At 41.0% G+C, this 16,987-nt stretch overlaps 2 protein-coding genes across 7 annotated transcripts; one reads left to right on the forward strand and one right to left on the reverse strand.

Annotated features, from left to right (window-relative positions):
• Nucleotides 1-1,465: 1,465 nt before the first annotated feature.
• On the reverse strand, nt 1,466-9,539 carry si:ch211-112c15.8 (tumor necrosis factor receptor superfamily member 1A). Of its 4 annotated transcripts, none has more exons than XM_047040146.1 (9): nt 9,282-9,539; nt 7,803-7,887; nt 7,438-7,572; nt 7,150-7,255; nt 6,147-6,265; nt 5,548-5,706; nt 5,336-5,406; nt 4,740-4,803; nt 1,466-3,159 (listed from the first exon to the last, which is right to left on the reverse strand). In XM_047040146.1, exons 2-9 carry the CDS (start codon nt 7,873-7,875, stop codon nt 2,762-2,764), a joined length of 1,125 nt encoding a protein of 374 aa, XP_046896102.1. In that variant the 5' UTR covers nt 7,876-7,887; nt 9,282-9,539; the 3' UTR covers nt 1,466-2,761. The 4 variants fall into 4 exon arrangements, with proteins under 4 accessions (XP_046896102.1, XP_046896101.1, XP_046896100.1 ...); XM_047040145.1 differs by lacking the exon at nt 9,282-9,539 and adding an exon at nt 8,122-8,563 and having other exon boundaries at nt 5,336-5,403; XM_047040144.1 differs by lacking the exon at nt 9,282-9,539 and adding an exon at nt 8,122-8,562 and having other exon boundaries at nt 5,548-5,703.
• Nucleotides 8,603-16,022, forward strand: znf362b (zinc finger protein 362b). 3 transcript variants are annotated; one of them, XM_047040139.1, is made up of 9 exons: nt 8,603-9,006; nt 10,110-10,173; nt 10,579-10,792; nt 10,934-11,038; nt 11,277-11,604; nt 12,280-12,504; nt 12,628-12,706; nt 12,900-13,058; nt 13,395-16,022. In XM_047040139.1, exons 2-9 carry the CDS (start codon nt 10,111-10,113, stop codon nt 13,509-13,511), a joined length of 1,290 nt encoding a protein of 429 aa, XP_046896095.1. In that variant the 5' UTR covers nt 8,603-9,006; nt 10,110; the 3' UTR covers nt 13,512-16,022. The 3 variants fall into 3 exon arrangements, with proteins under 3 accessions (XP_046896095.1, XP_046896093.1, XP_046896094.1); XM_047040137.1 differs by having other exon boundaries at nt 8,606-9,006; nt 10,552-10,792; XM_047040138.1 differs by lacking the exon at nt 8,603-9,006 and adding an exon at nt 9,562-9,652 and having other exon boundaries at nt 10,552-10,792.
• The last annotated feature ends 965 nt before the right edge of the window (nt 16,023-16,987 follow it).

Genomic DNA, 16,987 nt, shown 5'->3' on the forward strand with positions numbered 1-16,987 from the left:
CTGTTGTTCCCGTGGGCATGTATCTGGTTACCATGGAAACTATTAAGGCTGGCGTCCCATTCAGCTCAAGTTTAAAACCATAGACATAGCCTATCTGTCTATGTTTAAAACGGGCTGCATGGAACTGAAAACAACCAAGATTATAGAGCAAGTTAAATATAGCCTACCTTTATTTACACAATAGAAAAGTAGCCTAAGTATCCAAATTAAGGACAACTTCATAGGCGTTCTTGTTTTAAGTTAGATAACCATTTGCATCTGAATATCGCTACGCTGTGGCTTGTAATTTAAGTTAGTATACAAATGTGTCTTTGAACACAAGAACATTGCACTAATGCACATTTCTCCAACAACATTGGCTCTAGATTTTTGACTACCACTGCCATCTTGCGGTACTGACACATACTGCTCGTATCCCCTCATCACTACCATAGAATGTCAGGCTCTGTCACCACTGTGCTAGATGACGTGGAGTTCCCGTTTGAGTGATCCATGATGACTCACATCATCGCTCAGCCGATCATCAACTAGGCCTACTGTAGCTAGACTACTATAACGCCGAGGCTCGAGGGCCTCCATATTGCATGGTTTTCTGTCCCCCCACTCATTGGCCCCCATGTTGCCCTCATTTCATGGTGATATGAAAGATAACATTTACAGTCACGATTTGGAGCCTGTTTACGTTTTTTTGTTGTTGCAGTAGCTAGCCTAGAATCGACGAGTCTCTCTACGAGTCGTCTTTGTTGATGTGTTTTCAACTGTTAGCCCAGTGCCCCTGGAAACGTTAGTGAAATCTGTGCCACTTGGCGGCGAATGTTTTTATTTATCGCAAACCGCTCGTCCAAACGACATTACAGTGAGTTGTCCCGAGTCCTGAACTATTCATTTCAACTTCATACAATGCCCAGTTCTCCAGATAATCAAGCCACAGAGACAGACACAAACACTACTGGACTTATAGATACAGCATCTTTATAATTTAACTAAATAAACTTAATTCATACATTTCATTTTATAAAACCAGGGAGACGAGCACTAGGCTATATATAGGTAGCTTCCTGTACATTGAATAGGCTATAATTATATCCCAACCAACACATTTCACGTTTTCTGATAATATGAACAACATCCGTCATGATTAACATTTTCGACAGTGACCATTAACAATCAGTCAAAATAGGATTTTACAATTAGGAAATAAATAAATACAACCTTATTACTAGTGTTGGCATCCTTCCTAACCCAACTTGCAGTATGTGTGTTTTCTCTCAGTGATAAAGAGTTTCACTGATGCGTCAGGTGTGGAAAAAACGGGGGAAATTGGGCTGAATTTACATGTTTGCTGGAATGTGATATGCATCAGTGATTGTGTGTGTGTTATAGATTTACATTACATTTAGTCGTTTAGCAGATATCCAGAGCTTACTTAAAGTAAGTACAGGGACATTCTCCCCGAGGCAAGTAGGGTGAAGTGCCTTGCCCAAGGACACAACATCATTTGGCACGGCCGGGAATTGAACCAACAACATTCTGATTAATAGCCCGACTCCCTAACTGCTCAGCCAAGTGACCCCTGATGATTAGATGATTATTAAGCTGACCACTACCCCATTATTTAAATATTAAAGTAATGGAAAGATCCTTTATCATACGTCAGCGTAGCTGTAGTAGTTGAAATATGGCATGGCTGTCATATTCAGTTTGCCTAGTGAGGTTTCTGTGGTGATGATCCATTTGACCGTATGAAGCTTAAATATAACTTTTAAGATAAAATAAACCTTTATATCTGGCTACATGATCCTGTTAGGATGTCATATGACAGTTCATCCTGTCTAGCCCCAGAGGTTCCATGTTGCAATTTGATACATTTTTGTCATAAAGACCGTACATCAAGGAATCAAAGAATCAATATTCCGTTACCGCAGGTTCAAAAGGGTACGAGTCAACGTTACTAATAAATAACTTCAAACAGACCAAGGCTTCTTCTAAAAGCTCTGGATTACAAGTGCTTGCAGGCAGCTGTAATTTCATGGCTTATAGGTTCATAACTGCAAAGTAACGGTTAATCAACTTTTATAATCATAAACAAACAAAGGCATGCCCCCCCCCCCTCTCCCAAACCCTTTCTTATCTGAACCTGAGACTACCTCTTGCCTCAGCATTCGTCTTCTGACTTGGAACTGTAAATGAGGGCCAACTCCTCCACTTTGATGTCCCACTACCACAGGCACAGGCCAGTGTGCTCCAAAGGGGGGGCATTGCCCGTCAATGCCAAATGCCCCCCCCCCCCCTCCTCATTATTTTAGAGCTACGTTTCTATAAGAAAGCTACGTACAAAACGCCCCCTAGTGAAAAACAAATGCCCCCGCCCCCCGATCCAATTAATTCAGGAGCCGAGCCTGTCCCTTCCTCCAGCTGAACTCTAACTCACATACTACATGCTGAGCCCTCTCTCCGTTCACACATCCAGGTGATTAACAGTCGTACGCCCATATGCACCTTCTACATGTGTCTTTACCTCTTCGTTCAATTGTTACTTCTAAAACATCAATTCAATACAGTGAATGTTTAGGTACATATTCACGTACACATTTAGCTTGGTCACAGTCTATGGTCCCATGATGTTGTATGATATCATTGAGAGTCACTTCTATGAGAGCCCAGACTGCATTATGTAGACACAGAACCGTTTTTACCAACGGCAGTGTGTCTGAGATCCTACGACACTGTACCAAACATGGACGCCCTCAAACTGCCACCATCACAGTTCGGTGTTCATCACCCACGTTTCCATAATCCTGTTAGGCTGCGGTGACGTCACAGGCTGGGTGACTAGCCGGCCAGCCCCGGTGCACCACTGCATCTGGTCCAGGCTGCTCTGCAGCTGGTCGGCGCACCCGGTCAGCTCCATGTACTGCAGGGCCGAGTAGACGTGGTCCAGGGTGGCGGCCGGCTGCTGGCTCCACAGCCGCAGCATCAGGTACTGCCTCTCCAGGGAGCCGGTGACCATGCCGGCCTCCAGCTCCACACGCTCTATCTGGCGCTCAGGCACCGCCAGCAGGCGGAGGAACTCCTTCCAGCGGCGCAGCGGCACCTCCTTTATGATGGCGTAGAGAACGGTGGCGGGGATGCGGTCGGGTTGGGTCTCTTGCCTGGGGACTTGGGAGAAAGGGGTTCAGAGTGGAGGAGAGCAGCTGGCTGGGAGGGTGACTGAGCAAGACAGAATGTTGTTTAACAAGCAACTGTGAGAAATCGAAGCTTGATGCCTTAGTCTTGGGGACGATGCCCTTGAAAGGTAGTGTTCTTGATTCTGTCTGGTCACGATAAGACAAGCGGCGCTAAATGTCACGTGGTTTGTATCTCACATCTTTCTGCCTGTGTACCAAAGGCTTTGAAAAAACTGACTTGTGGCTTAACGTAAAAAAAGAAAAAATCTCCCTGGTACTTTCAAGGTTGGTTCTGTTTTAATCTGAGAAATGTTTGCAGTAAATGACGAATGAGGATGGAAAGGCTTCAGAGGGTGACATCATGAGGTTCACACAACACCCAACCTCACGATGACAAGGAAAAGTTGGGCCTCACCACACTGTTAGTGTCTGCCACAGCCTACCTTTACAAAGAGAATAATTGATGTCAAGAAAAATCCTAACATTTAGTTTTCCTCCATATTAGACAGAATTTTCTCACTGACACAGATATGAACTCAGGTCCGTGGTGATCGTGATGTGTGGGTGTTATGTCTCTGTGAGATTTCACATTCATTGGAACGGATGTATGAAATTTGGCAAAGTCTACAAAAAGGATATGGCAATTGCTCAAACGAAGGAGTGGATAAACAGTTTGGCTTATCTGATTTCAAATTTCCTTCGTAGTAGACCTTCTATGTGATTGCCATCAGCAAGGACCCTCTACTTTCCCAGTTCCTGACACGTGACTGACCATAGATAAGTGATACGCTGACTGAGCAAAACGGAAAGAGTGTCGCTGTTTCTCAGTACTTCACCACATCAAAGCATTTACCAAACCACATCACAGCACAAACAAGTTCGTATGAGGCAGGAGAACACAGGGACTTATTTCCAGTAGTATTAGCACAAACAAACTCATTTGGTTTTGAGTTGTGTTTTACAAGGCAACCTCACTTTTTCAAATTCTTTGCCATATGATTACTTCCTATAACTCAATCTTATATGTGGTTCAAACCTTACATCTATCTCTTTGTCTGTTTGACGGAACACATTCAGGCTAGATTTTAGGCTCCAACGACAAACTTGCTAAATATCCCCAGATGGTCATGGTACCAAATAAAAGTCGAACTTATTTAGAATCGTAACCAGTGGGTCTGAAAGTGACGCAGACAATACGATAAAAATGTGACCATTCCGCTGGTCAGCTGTTGGTTCAGTCATCTCTTAATTTGCCCGACAAACTGAAACTTGTGCAGGGTTAGAGATGCTGCTGTGATTTGGAAGTTGTGTGAGTTGGATGTTGGAAATATAATGGGGTATTACTGAAAATATAGATGCTTGATTTAATAATGTATATAAATATAATGTCTAGGATAGAGACTTTAAAAAGCTACATGAGCACAGTAACAAAGTCTTTTGGTCTCCAGCACTAGGTCTTACGGGTTGATGTCAAGGAGGTTTATCTCAGGAGAGATTGGCTGAGGAGCAGTGATTTTGAGCCAATCAAATCAGTCCCTGTACCCTAGAAACATGTCTACTCGTTGGACTTACTTCCTACTTGTGGATTAGGCAGCAAAGGTGTCACATGGATTAGATCTTCTGTCCCGGACTGAGTCTGGAAGGAAGGCATAGTGGGAGGAAAAACAGGAGTCAAGTGGCTGAGCGGGTAGAGCATCGGGCTAGTAATCTGAAGGTTGCCAGTTTGATTCCCAGCCGGTGCACATGACGTTGTGTCCTTGGGCAAGGCACTTAACCCTACTTGCCTCGGGGAGAATGTCCCTGTACTTACTGTAAGTCGCTCTGGATAAGAGCGTCTGCTAAATGACTAAATGTAAATGTAAACACAATATGATTCAGTATAGCATGTCCAAACAACAACTGCACTGTAGTCTATGACACTGAAGCAAATGTCTTGGTGTGATTCACTAACACAAACAACATTACTCACATTTTGAAAGTATGGATGGAATCTATGACCTTTAGTTTTGCAGCCACCACTCTCCACCCACCAAACCACATTATGTAAGGAAAGCCTTGATCTATAGTTTTTTCCCCTTGCATGTACTCTTTCAGTATCTTCTGTCACCACTGACCCACACAGATTCTTATCCAAAGGAAGCAAAAGTAACATGAAAGTGAACACTCACGGTTGAAGTTCTTACAGGACGAGGCTGGTTTGCTTGAAAGACAGACATGGATGTTATCTCGGGGTTTCCTGCTGTCAGTAGTACAGATATCACTTTCATTACAGAACATCAGGCTAATAACAATCAAGCAAGTAAAAGTGAACATTCATTCGTGTTTTTGTAAGCTGCAGTTTAAAACACCGAAGGTGCCAACGACAGTATGTCATGAATACCGTTATGTTGGAGGTTCTTTGCAGATAACTCCAAGTCCTTCTCCCTTCTCAAACAAGCTTTTCTTGAAGTAGTGAGGTAGCTCATAATCAAAATCAGGATGCCAGTGACAACCAGAGTCAACAGTATGACCAGGTGCACCTTGAAGAAACTTTGATCTGCTGATGAAGAAAGGTTGAAATTCAAGTCTACCAGAGATTCAGTCTACCAGCGATTCAGTCTACCAGCGATTCAGTCTACCAGAGATTCAGTCTACCAGAGATTCAGTCTACCAGAGATTCAGTCTACCAGCGATTCAGTCTACCAGCGATTCAGTCTACCAGCGATTCAGTCTACCAGCGATTCCGATAGTTTCACAAATGTATCGTGACCCCAAGAATCGATTTGACTCGAATTATGAGGTACCAAAAGATTCCCACCCCTAGGGAAAACGTTACAAATAAAAAATAAAATTAATTCTAAAATGATTGATTCAAATGTATAATGTCAATTAAATTGTCAATGAATTAATTTATCCTTCACTAGCCGGCGCTACTGATACACAGACATGTCTTGATTTCCAGTCAGGGTTGGCGAGCAAGTTGAAGGAACCAACACAAACCTTTAGAGAATGAAGGGTTTGATGGTGTGGTAGAGCTTGAGTTTTCTTTTTGGGTTGGGAAGGTGGGGGTGTTAGTAGTGGGGCATCTGGCCACACAGACTACATGCCCCTTACAGTCACTGCAACACAGACAGGAAATGGAGGGGAAGTCGAAGGAGCAAAATTATGGGTATGCAGTGCCTCTACAATTCATGTAACACAAAACTTTGGATATGCAAATGGTAAAAAAAAAATGTGATATGTAATAGTTATGTAGAACAGGTTTTAAATTAACCTACACAGGGTGACTGACCACACCCACATACACCCACACAAATGGCAAACACCATTTCAATCTCATTTTGAGAATACTGGTAAACGGTATATTTTAAGTACGGTATATTTTAAAACTGAGCCGACCTGAAACTATAAACAATCAGCCAAGAAAGCCAAGTAAACTAAGTTGGAAGATGACATCATAGCATTTTTGGCACTGGAAGGAAGTGATCAACCTATTGACCTGAATGTGTGCTCCATGTTCTGTTTGACATGGTTTGGGCATTAGTTACCATTTTGAATCTTTTAGTTTTAAGTTTGTATTTTATCAACAAAGGAAATTATTTGTCTAATGTGGCATACTGCCTGTGGCAAATGCATTTCAGATGCCTGGATTTTTTTAAATCCTCAATTGACACTGCATAGAAAGTCACTGCAATTCAACAATGGTCAGTTCACACATTTGAATTGTGCTTCTATATCATGTGGTTTAAATGACTCAATTGTTAAGTAAAATCAGTTTACTGTTAAAATCTGCTGCTAAAGCTTCAAAACAGCCTTGTAACTTTGGGACTATCCCATATAGAGTATGGCAAAAATAGAGGTTTGAGTTGTATCTTAGAGAGTTACTTCATATTTGTAGAGATTAAGCTTCATCTGGTGTGGTTTCGTACGTCTTGCAAATCTGGCATGCCTTCACCTAGTCTTAGTAAAAGCAGTCTTCACATGAAGAACTTTTCATACTCACTTAACACAGGGTTTACACAGAGTATCAGGGTTCTCCTGGTAGTATCCATCTTGACAAGCACACTTTCTATCATTGTTGTAAACACAGTCCTGCGTTTGCACTTGATCTGGGCAAAAAAAACAAAAGTATTGGTTTGGATAGAATATATCTCCAACGTATATGTCAAAAGAAAACTCATAACTAACAAGCCCCCTACGACGGAACAACGTTACTGCAGTCTAGTTATAGCATCTATCCTTGAAATCCGACCTTACAGACCCTTTAGTCATAGTAAAATGTTACACTTACTTTCTTTACATCCACTGCATCGTAAACACTTATCTATAGAGTTGATTATTGCAGTGAACGAACCCTTAAGACATTTGACGCATTTGTAGGTTTGTGGATTGGTTTTTGCAAGGCATTTTTCCCCGGCATGATAGCCTAAAGTGCAAAAACAGTGAAATCATGATATTGTCTGATACTAAAAGATGAGCCTCAAAAAAACGAGTTAAATTTTAAGTTGACTGATTAAATCTTTGAAATTGGTATAAAATAATAAAGACAATTCAACTAAAGATTTATATTTTTTGGTTTACTTATTAAGTATCCATTATAATTGTGGAGAGAAGACATGATTAGGGCTGGTGATTGTATTACTTTGTGTTCCTTACCTGCTGGACACAATTTACAACAGCTGGTATTAGCTTGTATCTCAGTGCAGCTCAAAGCAGAGTGAGCCAACATCAATAGGACAACCTGGAAAGAAAAGGAAAAGGTCTTATGGATAAACATAGCATGGCATGCTAGCTTGTAAGTAAATTAATTCACTGCAAAGCATATTGTACACCTCTAGTGTAACTCTTATTGAAGCATTATGAATGCCTAATTACCCAAAGGGGTTAAGGAATAAAATAATACATCTTCAAAGATTTGGATCAACAGAAAAAAACAACCCACTATTCCATTGTGAAAATAAATGTAGATACTCACCATTGAAAGAAACATTCTTACAAACTTGCTTTAAACCAAAATACTTGTAAAGATAATAAAGCCAAAGCAACTGCGTAGTTCTTTAACTGACATAAGTCTAAATGTTGAAACGAATATGATCTGAGTTTGTATTAAAACATGCTGTGTTGGAAGGAAGTGAGTATAGTGAGCTTGTTCAGAAATTCGGAGAAGTGATATTAAACAGGAAACAGTGACATAGACACCCCATTTAATGCATTTCTATTGGTGGCTGTGATGGATACATTGATTACACGTAAGCAAGGTGCTTCTGACAAACTGCTGACTGCTGACTTGTTATCAGGTACATTTCTCCTGACTGAAAAACGGAAGTATGAGAGCAACAGTAGTAAAACAGATTATTTGTTTTCCGAATTATAAAAGAATACCCGAAGAAATACACCATCAGTGAAAGAAAGAAAAAAATATTTCGACAGCAAAGGGTCATTAGTGTTTTAGTTCATAATTTGTCCACATCTGGCCAGCTGTGAAATCCACGATAAGACCGTAATTAATCTGCCAGTTAATGTTAATCTTGCGTGTTTATACATAACTGTGAGGCTTAATAACACCATTATAAGTTGTGGAGACAAAATAGGTTGGCTATTATGATTGCATGTCAGTCACCTGATCCATAATTAAGAGCCAATGCTGTCTTATAGCATGCGCATTTCTTTTATTATCACAAGACGCAATTTCGCATGTTATAATGTCAAAATTGACCCAATACCACTGTCTGCAGCACCCAGAAGTGAACAAAGCGACCCGGAAGCGCTGAACCGATTGGATGCAGGCAGAAAGAACATCAAGCTTTTATTATAAAGCTAGCTTTATTCGCTAGACTAAAATCTGCGATCGGAACATCAGGTATGGATTCAGTTATTTTGGGTGTTTCCATATATGTGCAATACTGTAGTAATAGGCAGTCACCAAAAGCGTGCGTTGTGCAGAAAATGTGAGTTTCTAACCCTTGGTTCGTCATAAAAGTTGCAGAATTTTAAAAATAGATCAAAAGTAGACGCATCTTGACCGCAACGAGCATAGTCTCTCAGAGGATATGAAACAAATTGGTTACACTGTGGCATTTTATTTTCAAATGAAATTATTTTATCAGTAACATTGAGGTGCAGCATGCATCTTACCTATGTCCGTGCTATTTTGCAGGGCATGGTTGTGGTAGGAAGTGTCCGTGTTTTTTTTGAGGTGGGGAGGCCGGGCTATTCAAACCTGCAATTCGGCGTAAACAATCATTCATGCTTTTGACATAATAAACACACCTTAGTGTCACGTTCGGCCTCTTTGTCAAGACTAACAGATGATCCCAATTCTGGGGTCTGCAGAATATGGCGTCCCGCCTTATAAAAATAACTCAGGCTGCCATTTTTGTTTCTCTTTTGTCTGGAAATGTTTTAACAAAACTGTCTGAGAATGTCTGAGTCGCACTGGGAGAATCGCACCGCCAAATTGTGCATTACTAATATCCACAGACGACATGAAGCATATCCCTTTACGTGTAAGCTACCAGAATAGAAAAGTTTGCATGCTATTTAGTTGAGTTGAGCCACAACATATTCAAATCATATTACAATGTTTAAATAATTGATCTCTTCTGACTTAAACATATTTCTATATATGTTTGAATACACAAATGTCATAAAAGGAAAAAGCCCACGATTTACAAGTGTCTGGGTACGTCATGTGTGATATATCACACTTTAATGCAGTAAAATAGAATACCGTTAGCATGCAAAAAAGACTACCGGAATGAAATAGTTGAAATAAGTATTATAAATATATCGTCCATAAATTTTGGACGAGACAATGGTGAGAAGTCTCCCAATTGTAATTTTCTTGACAAACGAATACCTGCACATAAATAACCATATAAGCCTATCCTTTACACCGTAGGCTATTTTCAAATGTATCATTATTATAACTTTAATGCCTTTATCATACTATTTCTGTCTCAGGATGGCAGAGCCTCGATTCAACAACCCGTATTTCTGGCCTCCACCGCCCTCAATGCCTGCTCAGGTAAGACTATTTTAATACTAACCCCGCAATTCCACATTACAATGGTCAAGTTTCCCAAACCTAGTCGTAAAACAAACAAACCACATTTTTTCTTTGTTTTTAGCGGTTTTGTGTCCATGTGTCCTTTCTTTTATATTGAACTGCTAACAGTTCTTACTTTATTGTTTTATAATCCAACAGTTGATACAATATTTACCAATGACAAGAACATATTTTCATTTAAAGCAAATATACAATGATCTGACAAAACGATCAAAAGAGCAGTAAAAAAGGACTTCTCATTGTGCCAGTCGATCATATATAAGATCCGTAAATGGCGGGACGACATTCACGCAAGGCGTCCGTTTTCTGTTGAGCATGACCCGTTAACCCTTTCAGCTGGATAACCTGGTGCTCATCAACAAGATCAAAGAGCAGCTGATGGCTGAGAAGATACGACCACTGCACCTGCCACCCACCTCCACCCCCTCCCAGCAGTCCCTCCTTGGGACCTCCGTGCCCTCAGACAGTGGGCAGCACAGCATGCCCATGCCCAAGCAGGTTCCCGGGCACCACCAGCAGGGCTCCGCCCAGCCCGACATCGCCCTGCACGCCCGCCCGGCCTCCAGCTCCGTGTCAGGTACTGTCAAGAAGGACCCCCAACCTTTTCCTTTTACTTCAAAACAGATTCTCTCTTTAGAAGACCCCCCCCCCCCCGCCACTTTTTTTTCCCGCGATACGATCAAATGATCCGTCTTGCCTTGTTTTTTCGGTGACGCAGACGTAAACATGGACGACAAATCGGCCGTGAAGGCCAAGGGCCTGTGGGAAGACTGGCACATGCGGCAGATCGTGGAGCAGCCTTCTAGAATCAATCACCGCGCAGGTACGTTCACCAGGCCTCGTCACACACACAGCTCCGTCCAAACGGATGGACCAATCGCAAATGTTGCACCCATACACACAATACTGTAAGCAAAGCTGGCCTAGTCCTTACCTCTGTTTACATTATTTCCACGCTAGGATTAAGGCTACTTTCCCAAGCTTGTTCCGCAGGCTACGGAAACTCCAGCGCGAGCAGGGCTTCTGAACGTGCGTGTGCCGTGCACCCCTCCCCACTGCAGGTCTGAACCAGTCGTCGCGGGCGGACGGTCACAGCACATCGGAGGCCCTCACCCCCACCACCCCCACCTCCAACAGCCAAAACCGCCTCGGAGGCGCCCCCTCCATCAACATCATATCTGGGTTGGCCAGTGGGCCCGGCATGGAGCACATGAAGGCCGGAGGCCTGGCGGGCCTCCTGGGGCCCCCGCCAAAGGCTCCTCGAGGACGGAAGAAGATCAAGGCGGAGAACAACTCCGGTCCTCTACTCGTAGTGCCCTACCCCATCCTGGCCTCTGGAGCAGACCAGGGCTGTATCACAGTCGCCCCAAAAGAGGGGAAAACCTACAGGTGAGGATACTTTGCATTGAAAGGTATTTTGGGAGGAATAAGTGTTCCTTTAGGTATGTTCCTTGACTATAAAACAAAAGATACATTTCCTATCTTGAATCGTCACTTATATATAATTCTAAAACTGGTTGTTCCCATCCTTGAATGTGATTGGCTATATCGCATTCCATGCCGTTGTAAAATCCAGCATAACCTCAAAGGTTGTCCTCATAACATTCTTTAACATTCCATATTACTGCGCATCGAATATTTCAAATTGAAAAAGACGGCAAAGAAGTCCGTCTGGCTGTTGCGTGGCAACGATTTATGTAGGAACTATACTTTGTAGTAGCGGAAGAATGACGGTTTATTATTAAACTATTTTGTTTCTAATTGATTTTATTGATGAAACCATATCAAATATTTGTAGTAACAGTTTTAGACTCCGCTTTGCGTCGTGCCTAACAACTCCCCTTACCTGTTCTAAAATCAGCGTAAACCACGGCCTCTAGGGGCTTATTGCTTAAGTATATATATAGAATTTTGGGGGGAATTCATACTTACTTTGTTGTTGCTGCAATCGTGCTCCATCTGGTTTAAATGTTAAAAAAATGACTGAATGTAAATATAAAAGTAGTGTAACCTAGGCCCTGCGTGCAGTGCATCATGATCACCTGTGTGTATCCCTCCACCCAGATGCAAAGTTTGCCCGCTCACCTTCTTCACCAAGTCCGAGATGCAGATCCACTCCAAGTCTCACACGGAAGCCAAGCCCCACAAGTGTCCCCACTGCTCCAAGTCCTTCGCCAACGCCTCCTACCTGGCCCAGCACCTGCGTATCCACCTGGGCATCAAGCCCTACCACTGCTCCTACTGTGAGAACTCCTTCCGCCAGCTTTCTCACCTGCAGCAGCACACCAGGTCAGTTCAGGATCCGGGAAAACTACGGGAACAGTCATCTGTGCACGTTTGACTCAGTATTACGTGACTTCCATCTGCGGCCCCCCCGTTACAACTCTGTGTACTTCTCGTCCCGTGTCGTAGAATCCACACTGGTGACAGACCGTACAAATGTGCCCATCCTGGATGTGAAAAGGCCTTTACCCAGCTCTCTAATCTTCAGGTCAGTGCTATCACTTAAATGATTCGGTATAGCTCAGTGGTAGAGCATTTGACCGCAGATCAAGGGGTCACGAATCTCCCCACGTATGGCACTTTTGATACTAACGACTACTTAGACGTAAAAAATACTAATAACATATTGTACACTATACATGTACTGCTACTTACCAGCTGTGTTTTCCATCCTGTTCCAGTCTCATCAAAGGCAGCACAACAAAGACAAGCCGTACAAATGTCCCAACTGTTACCGTGCCTACTCAGACTCCGCCTCGTTGCAGATCCACCTATCAGCTCACGCCATCAAGAACGCCAAGGCGTACTGTTGTAGCATGTGTGGCCGCGCCTACACCTCAGTGAGTACCCTCAGCATCAGAAACACCCCGCACGGTCAGACGGTTGCTCGGCGACAGACCGTTCCTTGACTCTAACCGCCGAAATGCAGTTTGAACTGCGCTGACTTCAGATCCTTGATTTACTGCTATGCCGTTTACTGTATATACACTTTGTACGTCGCTACGACGTTTGTACTTGTTTGTACGTCGCCTTGGTTCAAAGCATGTGCTGGAGAAATAAAATGTAAAAAATTTAATATAATGCTGTACGTAGTTAAGCCCAGCATGTAAACGGGCACCAACGTCAAGTCCCTTTCTTGTAAGTAACAGTTTTCTTTCTAACCTGTATCTTTCCAGGAGACGTACCTTATGAAGCACATGTCCAAACACACTGTGGTGGAGCATCTGGCTAGCCACCAATCACCCCAGCGGACTGACTCCCCAAATATCCCCATACGCATCTCCCTCATCTGAGCTCCACAGTCCATCGGCGTTACGTTGGGATTCGTTTGCTATGTACGGCTGTAGTTCAGGGGGGTCCTGCACAGAAAGCCATCTACATAAGGCCTACTTAAGCACCAAACCACACTTGACTGGCTTTCAGCGAGTTCCATTTGATTCAGACTGGTGGGGGTGAGTGTGTGGTGCGAATCTTTTCAAATGTAACTGTAGAATGTGTCTGAAGGAACAAAACAGTCTTGTGTTGGATGTAATAAGCACTGACTTAGGCATTATGTTGGCTGCCATGCATTGGCCCCTCAAACTGCCATTTTTTCTTCCATTAAATGGGTTTCCAAAATGCACCAGACTATATTTGCCCTAATAAGGAATAGAGAAATACATGTTTGCTGGGTGTATTCTAGAGACATCCAAAGATAATCTTTAAAGCACTTTCAGGCCTTGCAGTTTTGGCTCAAATTGTTTCAATCTTTTAGGATGGAAAAGCAAAGGCATTGCTTGAGGCAGCTAAGAGTAAGGACTGTGTCGAATTGAAACGTTTTTCTTTTTTTCCCTTTTTTTTTGCGCTTTCTTCGTTTTACTTATTTGTATGCGTTTACAGGGTCATACGTATAATCATTGAGAAATCGGAATTAAATGCATAATTATTTTATACGATTGTAAGTTTTTTTAGATATTGATAAGTTATCAATTAAGCTACACAAACTCAAGTGCACAGAAACATATGGAATTAGTATTTTTTGTCAAGGACCAGTTTCTCACTATTCATAGCAATATTATTTTATTGATAAGAATCACATGATTTGACACAGATATTATATCACACTTGGGTCAGGCATCATTTGCAAATACTGTCAAATAGGTGGGTTAACATGTTTGAACCCCTGACATTAAACTAGTGGACCAGTCCCGTAATCTGTCAGTGTACTTTGACCCAAGTCTGAATCAAGAATCTACATGTAATCAGATTTGACTGGCCTGGGAGTGTAGCTTAAAGCTGTCAACCGCTAATGGGATTTGAAAGCAAGCTAACGGGAAAAATACAATTCAAGCCTTTAGTGGTACATGACACAGCTCTTCGAAGGCTTTCACAAAAACTCATGATGAGCATGTTGCTAATGTCATTAGCAGTTTTAGCTTATGCCTGATGAGATAAGAGGTATTTGGCTTTCACAGAGAATGGTGCTTCGCAATACTTCAGTATGATTGAGTCAAGTCAAGTTCTCACAGAGTGACTCTGTCTGACAGTCATTACTCAGACAGTGCTGTGAGGACTGTGACAGACAAGTCGAGTGTTGTGGCTTGCATGTTCTATGAGTATTATCCATTAATTTCTACTCTGAATACTAGAAATATATACTGTAGCATTTGTAATCAGGCTCAAATATACTGTACTTGTATTGACTTATTCTCTGTAGTCTCACAATTTACGTTACTTTATTTTAATTGTAGTACCATGTCAAGTCAAAGCTATACCTCAGCTAGGTGAAACAGAAGCTGCTTCATTGATGACAGTTGAATTAAAACTGAGAAATTGTGCACAGTTGGACCAAAAGGTGACCTGCTATTTGTGCATAATCTGTCCCCAGTTCCTTTGACACAAGCTGTTCCAATGTAAAAACAAAAGAATCCTTACTGGTTTGCAAGTGCAAGCCAATGCAGTATAAGTCAGTTCCAATGCTTATTTAGCATACTTTAAGTTGATGTGGTGGTTTTTCTGCTAAGGTCTACTACAATTTTACTTTCTTCATGCTATATACAGTATTGTTTGATGTACTCTTACTGTAACTTTACCCTCTGGTTACTCTGGGTGGAGTATTTAAGAAAAGGTGCTAAGACTAGACATTTATTTAAGATGGAACTGACATGTAAAATACCTATAAATATTGTAGCTACAGCTACCAATAAATGTAGTATGTTTTCAGAAAAGTATAACTCAAGCTACTGGCCTGGAAACAGACATTTATGCCAACAACAGACCCTGCCTCTTCAACTTACTCTCTTTTGAGAGAATGGGGAAATGTACATGTTGCTTCACTGTAAAACATGATACTCATTTATAAAACCATTTTTTCCATACTGTTCTTTCTATTCACATTTTGTACAGGTATGCTTATGTAAGAACTTACTGTAATGTTTTTTGTTCTTTTTTTTACCGTATATTGATCATTTGTTATTAATATTCATGTTTTATATCAGTTATTTACTTAAAGCCTTAACTATTTTATCATAGAACAACCATTCTATTTCCATACTCTGTATTGTGTTCTGCAGTATTAAGTCTTGTAAACATATTTTTTTCCGCATGGAATATCAAAACTGTAATCTGTATATTAACTGTTAACCCATGGTCTCTACGAAAAGATACTATCTGTACATTTATTACACTTTTTCCCGTCTTGCATTGTGGTTTCATATAAAGTTTCCAGACAACTTCATATGCACAAACAAGGCTGAGAAGTAAAACTAAGAATATCAATGTTTAAAATCTTTGTATCTTTACCTTGTTTAATAAAAAGACTGTTATAAACACAATGTACAGTTCTGACAGATTTTTCAAATCAAGGCAATATCATACACTGTATGCAGCTGCCATTTAAATACCCCAATATTTCATATATTTTAGGTAAATAAGAATGCAATTACACAGTTTAAGATTCCATGTTTATTTATCAAAATAAGCTTTGTGTCTTACAAAATATTTAATTTACATGGTCGCTGGTTATAGGCTAATTCATGAAAAACCAGTATTGTTGATTATTATTGTAACTCACCCTCAAGCTTAGCAGCAAGACAAAGTTATACACTTCATCACTACAGGCACAATGCAGACAAAGTATGTGTTTCCAAGATGTACCTAACAAAATCTAAATCTACTAAGTCACCATTCTTTGTCCAATATCTAAAGGCTACAGTGATTGGATGCATTTGTACTTGGTTGAAAGTGTGAGTAGATTCAGACCTAAAGGCGAACTTGTATAAAAGATACATTGTAAATGTCAATGATTCAGCATAGCACAGATTACAACGAAAGGTAAAAAAATATATGCTGTACATGAATGTAACATGTATTTAAATGAAGTATATTCAAAATAACATTTGCCATTGATATTCTCCAGCTAGGGTAATGCATATAAACACCATAAAAAATAACAAATACTCTCGTCTCATCTGACATATTTCATCATACAATAGGCTAGCCAGTTATTTAAAACAGACTTAGAAAATATATGTTCATAGACCAAAACAGAAGTAAGTAATTTTGAATGATGTTTAAAGACAAGTGTAATTTGGTGGGAAAATAGTGAATAGTTTGAATTGGGTTTCTAAATCTATTGTACCATACAATACACTCAATTATCGCTCCAAAACCACATTTCCTAACATCGTAAACAGATACATACCAAATTAAGGTTTAATACCAGAAAATACCGTAAACATATAATTTCCAAGGCTTTTTTTTTCATAGAAAATAATCGCCAAATTTTGGA

Source organism: Hypomesus transpacificus, chromosome 18, assembly GCF_021917145.1.
Source record: "Hypomesus transpacificus isolate Combined female chromosome 18, fHypTra1, whole genome shotgun sequence".
NCBI classification, from domain to species: domain Eukaryota; kingdom Metazoa; phylum Chordata; class Actinopteri; order Osmeriformes; family Osmeridae; genus Hypomesus; species Hypomesus transpacificus.

Excerpts from the sequence above, each read along its gene's own strand:
- znf362b (XM_047040137.1), top strand. The coding sequence starts at position 10,111 with ATGGCAGAGCCTCGATTCAACAACCCGTATTTCTGGCCTCCACCGCCC. Across the intron at positions 10,174-10,551 it reads CGCCCTCAATGCCTGCTCAG|CTGGATAACCTGGTGCTCAT; the intron begins GTAAGACTATTT and ends TAACCCTTTCAG. Across the intron at positions 13,059-13,394 it reads GTGGCCGCGCCTACACCTCA|GAGACGTACCTTATGAAGCA; the intron begins GTGAGTACCCTC and ends GTATCTTTCCAG.
- si:ch211-112c15.8 (XM_047040143.1), bottom strand. Across the intron at positions 5,707-6,146 it reads AAACCCTTCATTCTCTAAAG|CAGATCAAAGTTTCTTCAAG; the intron begins GTTTGTGTTGGT and ends TTTCTTCATCAG. Across the intron at positions 3,160-4,739 it reads GCCTAATCCACAAGTAGGAA|TCCCCAGGCAAGAGACCCAA; the intron begins GTAAGTCCAACG and ends CTTTCTCCCAAG.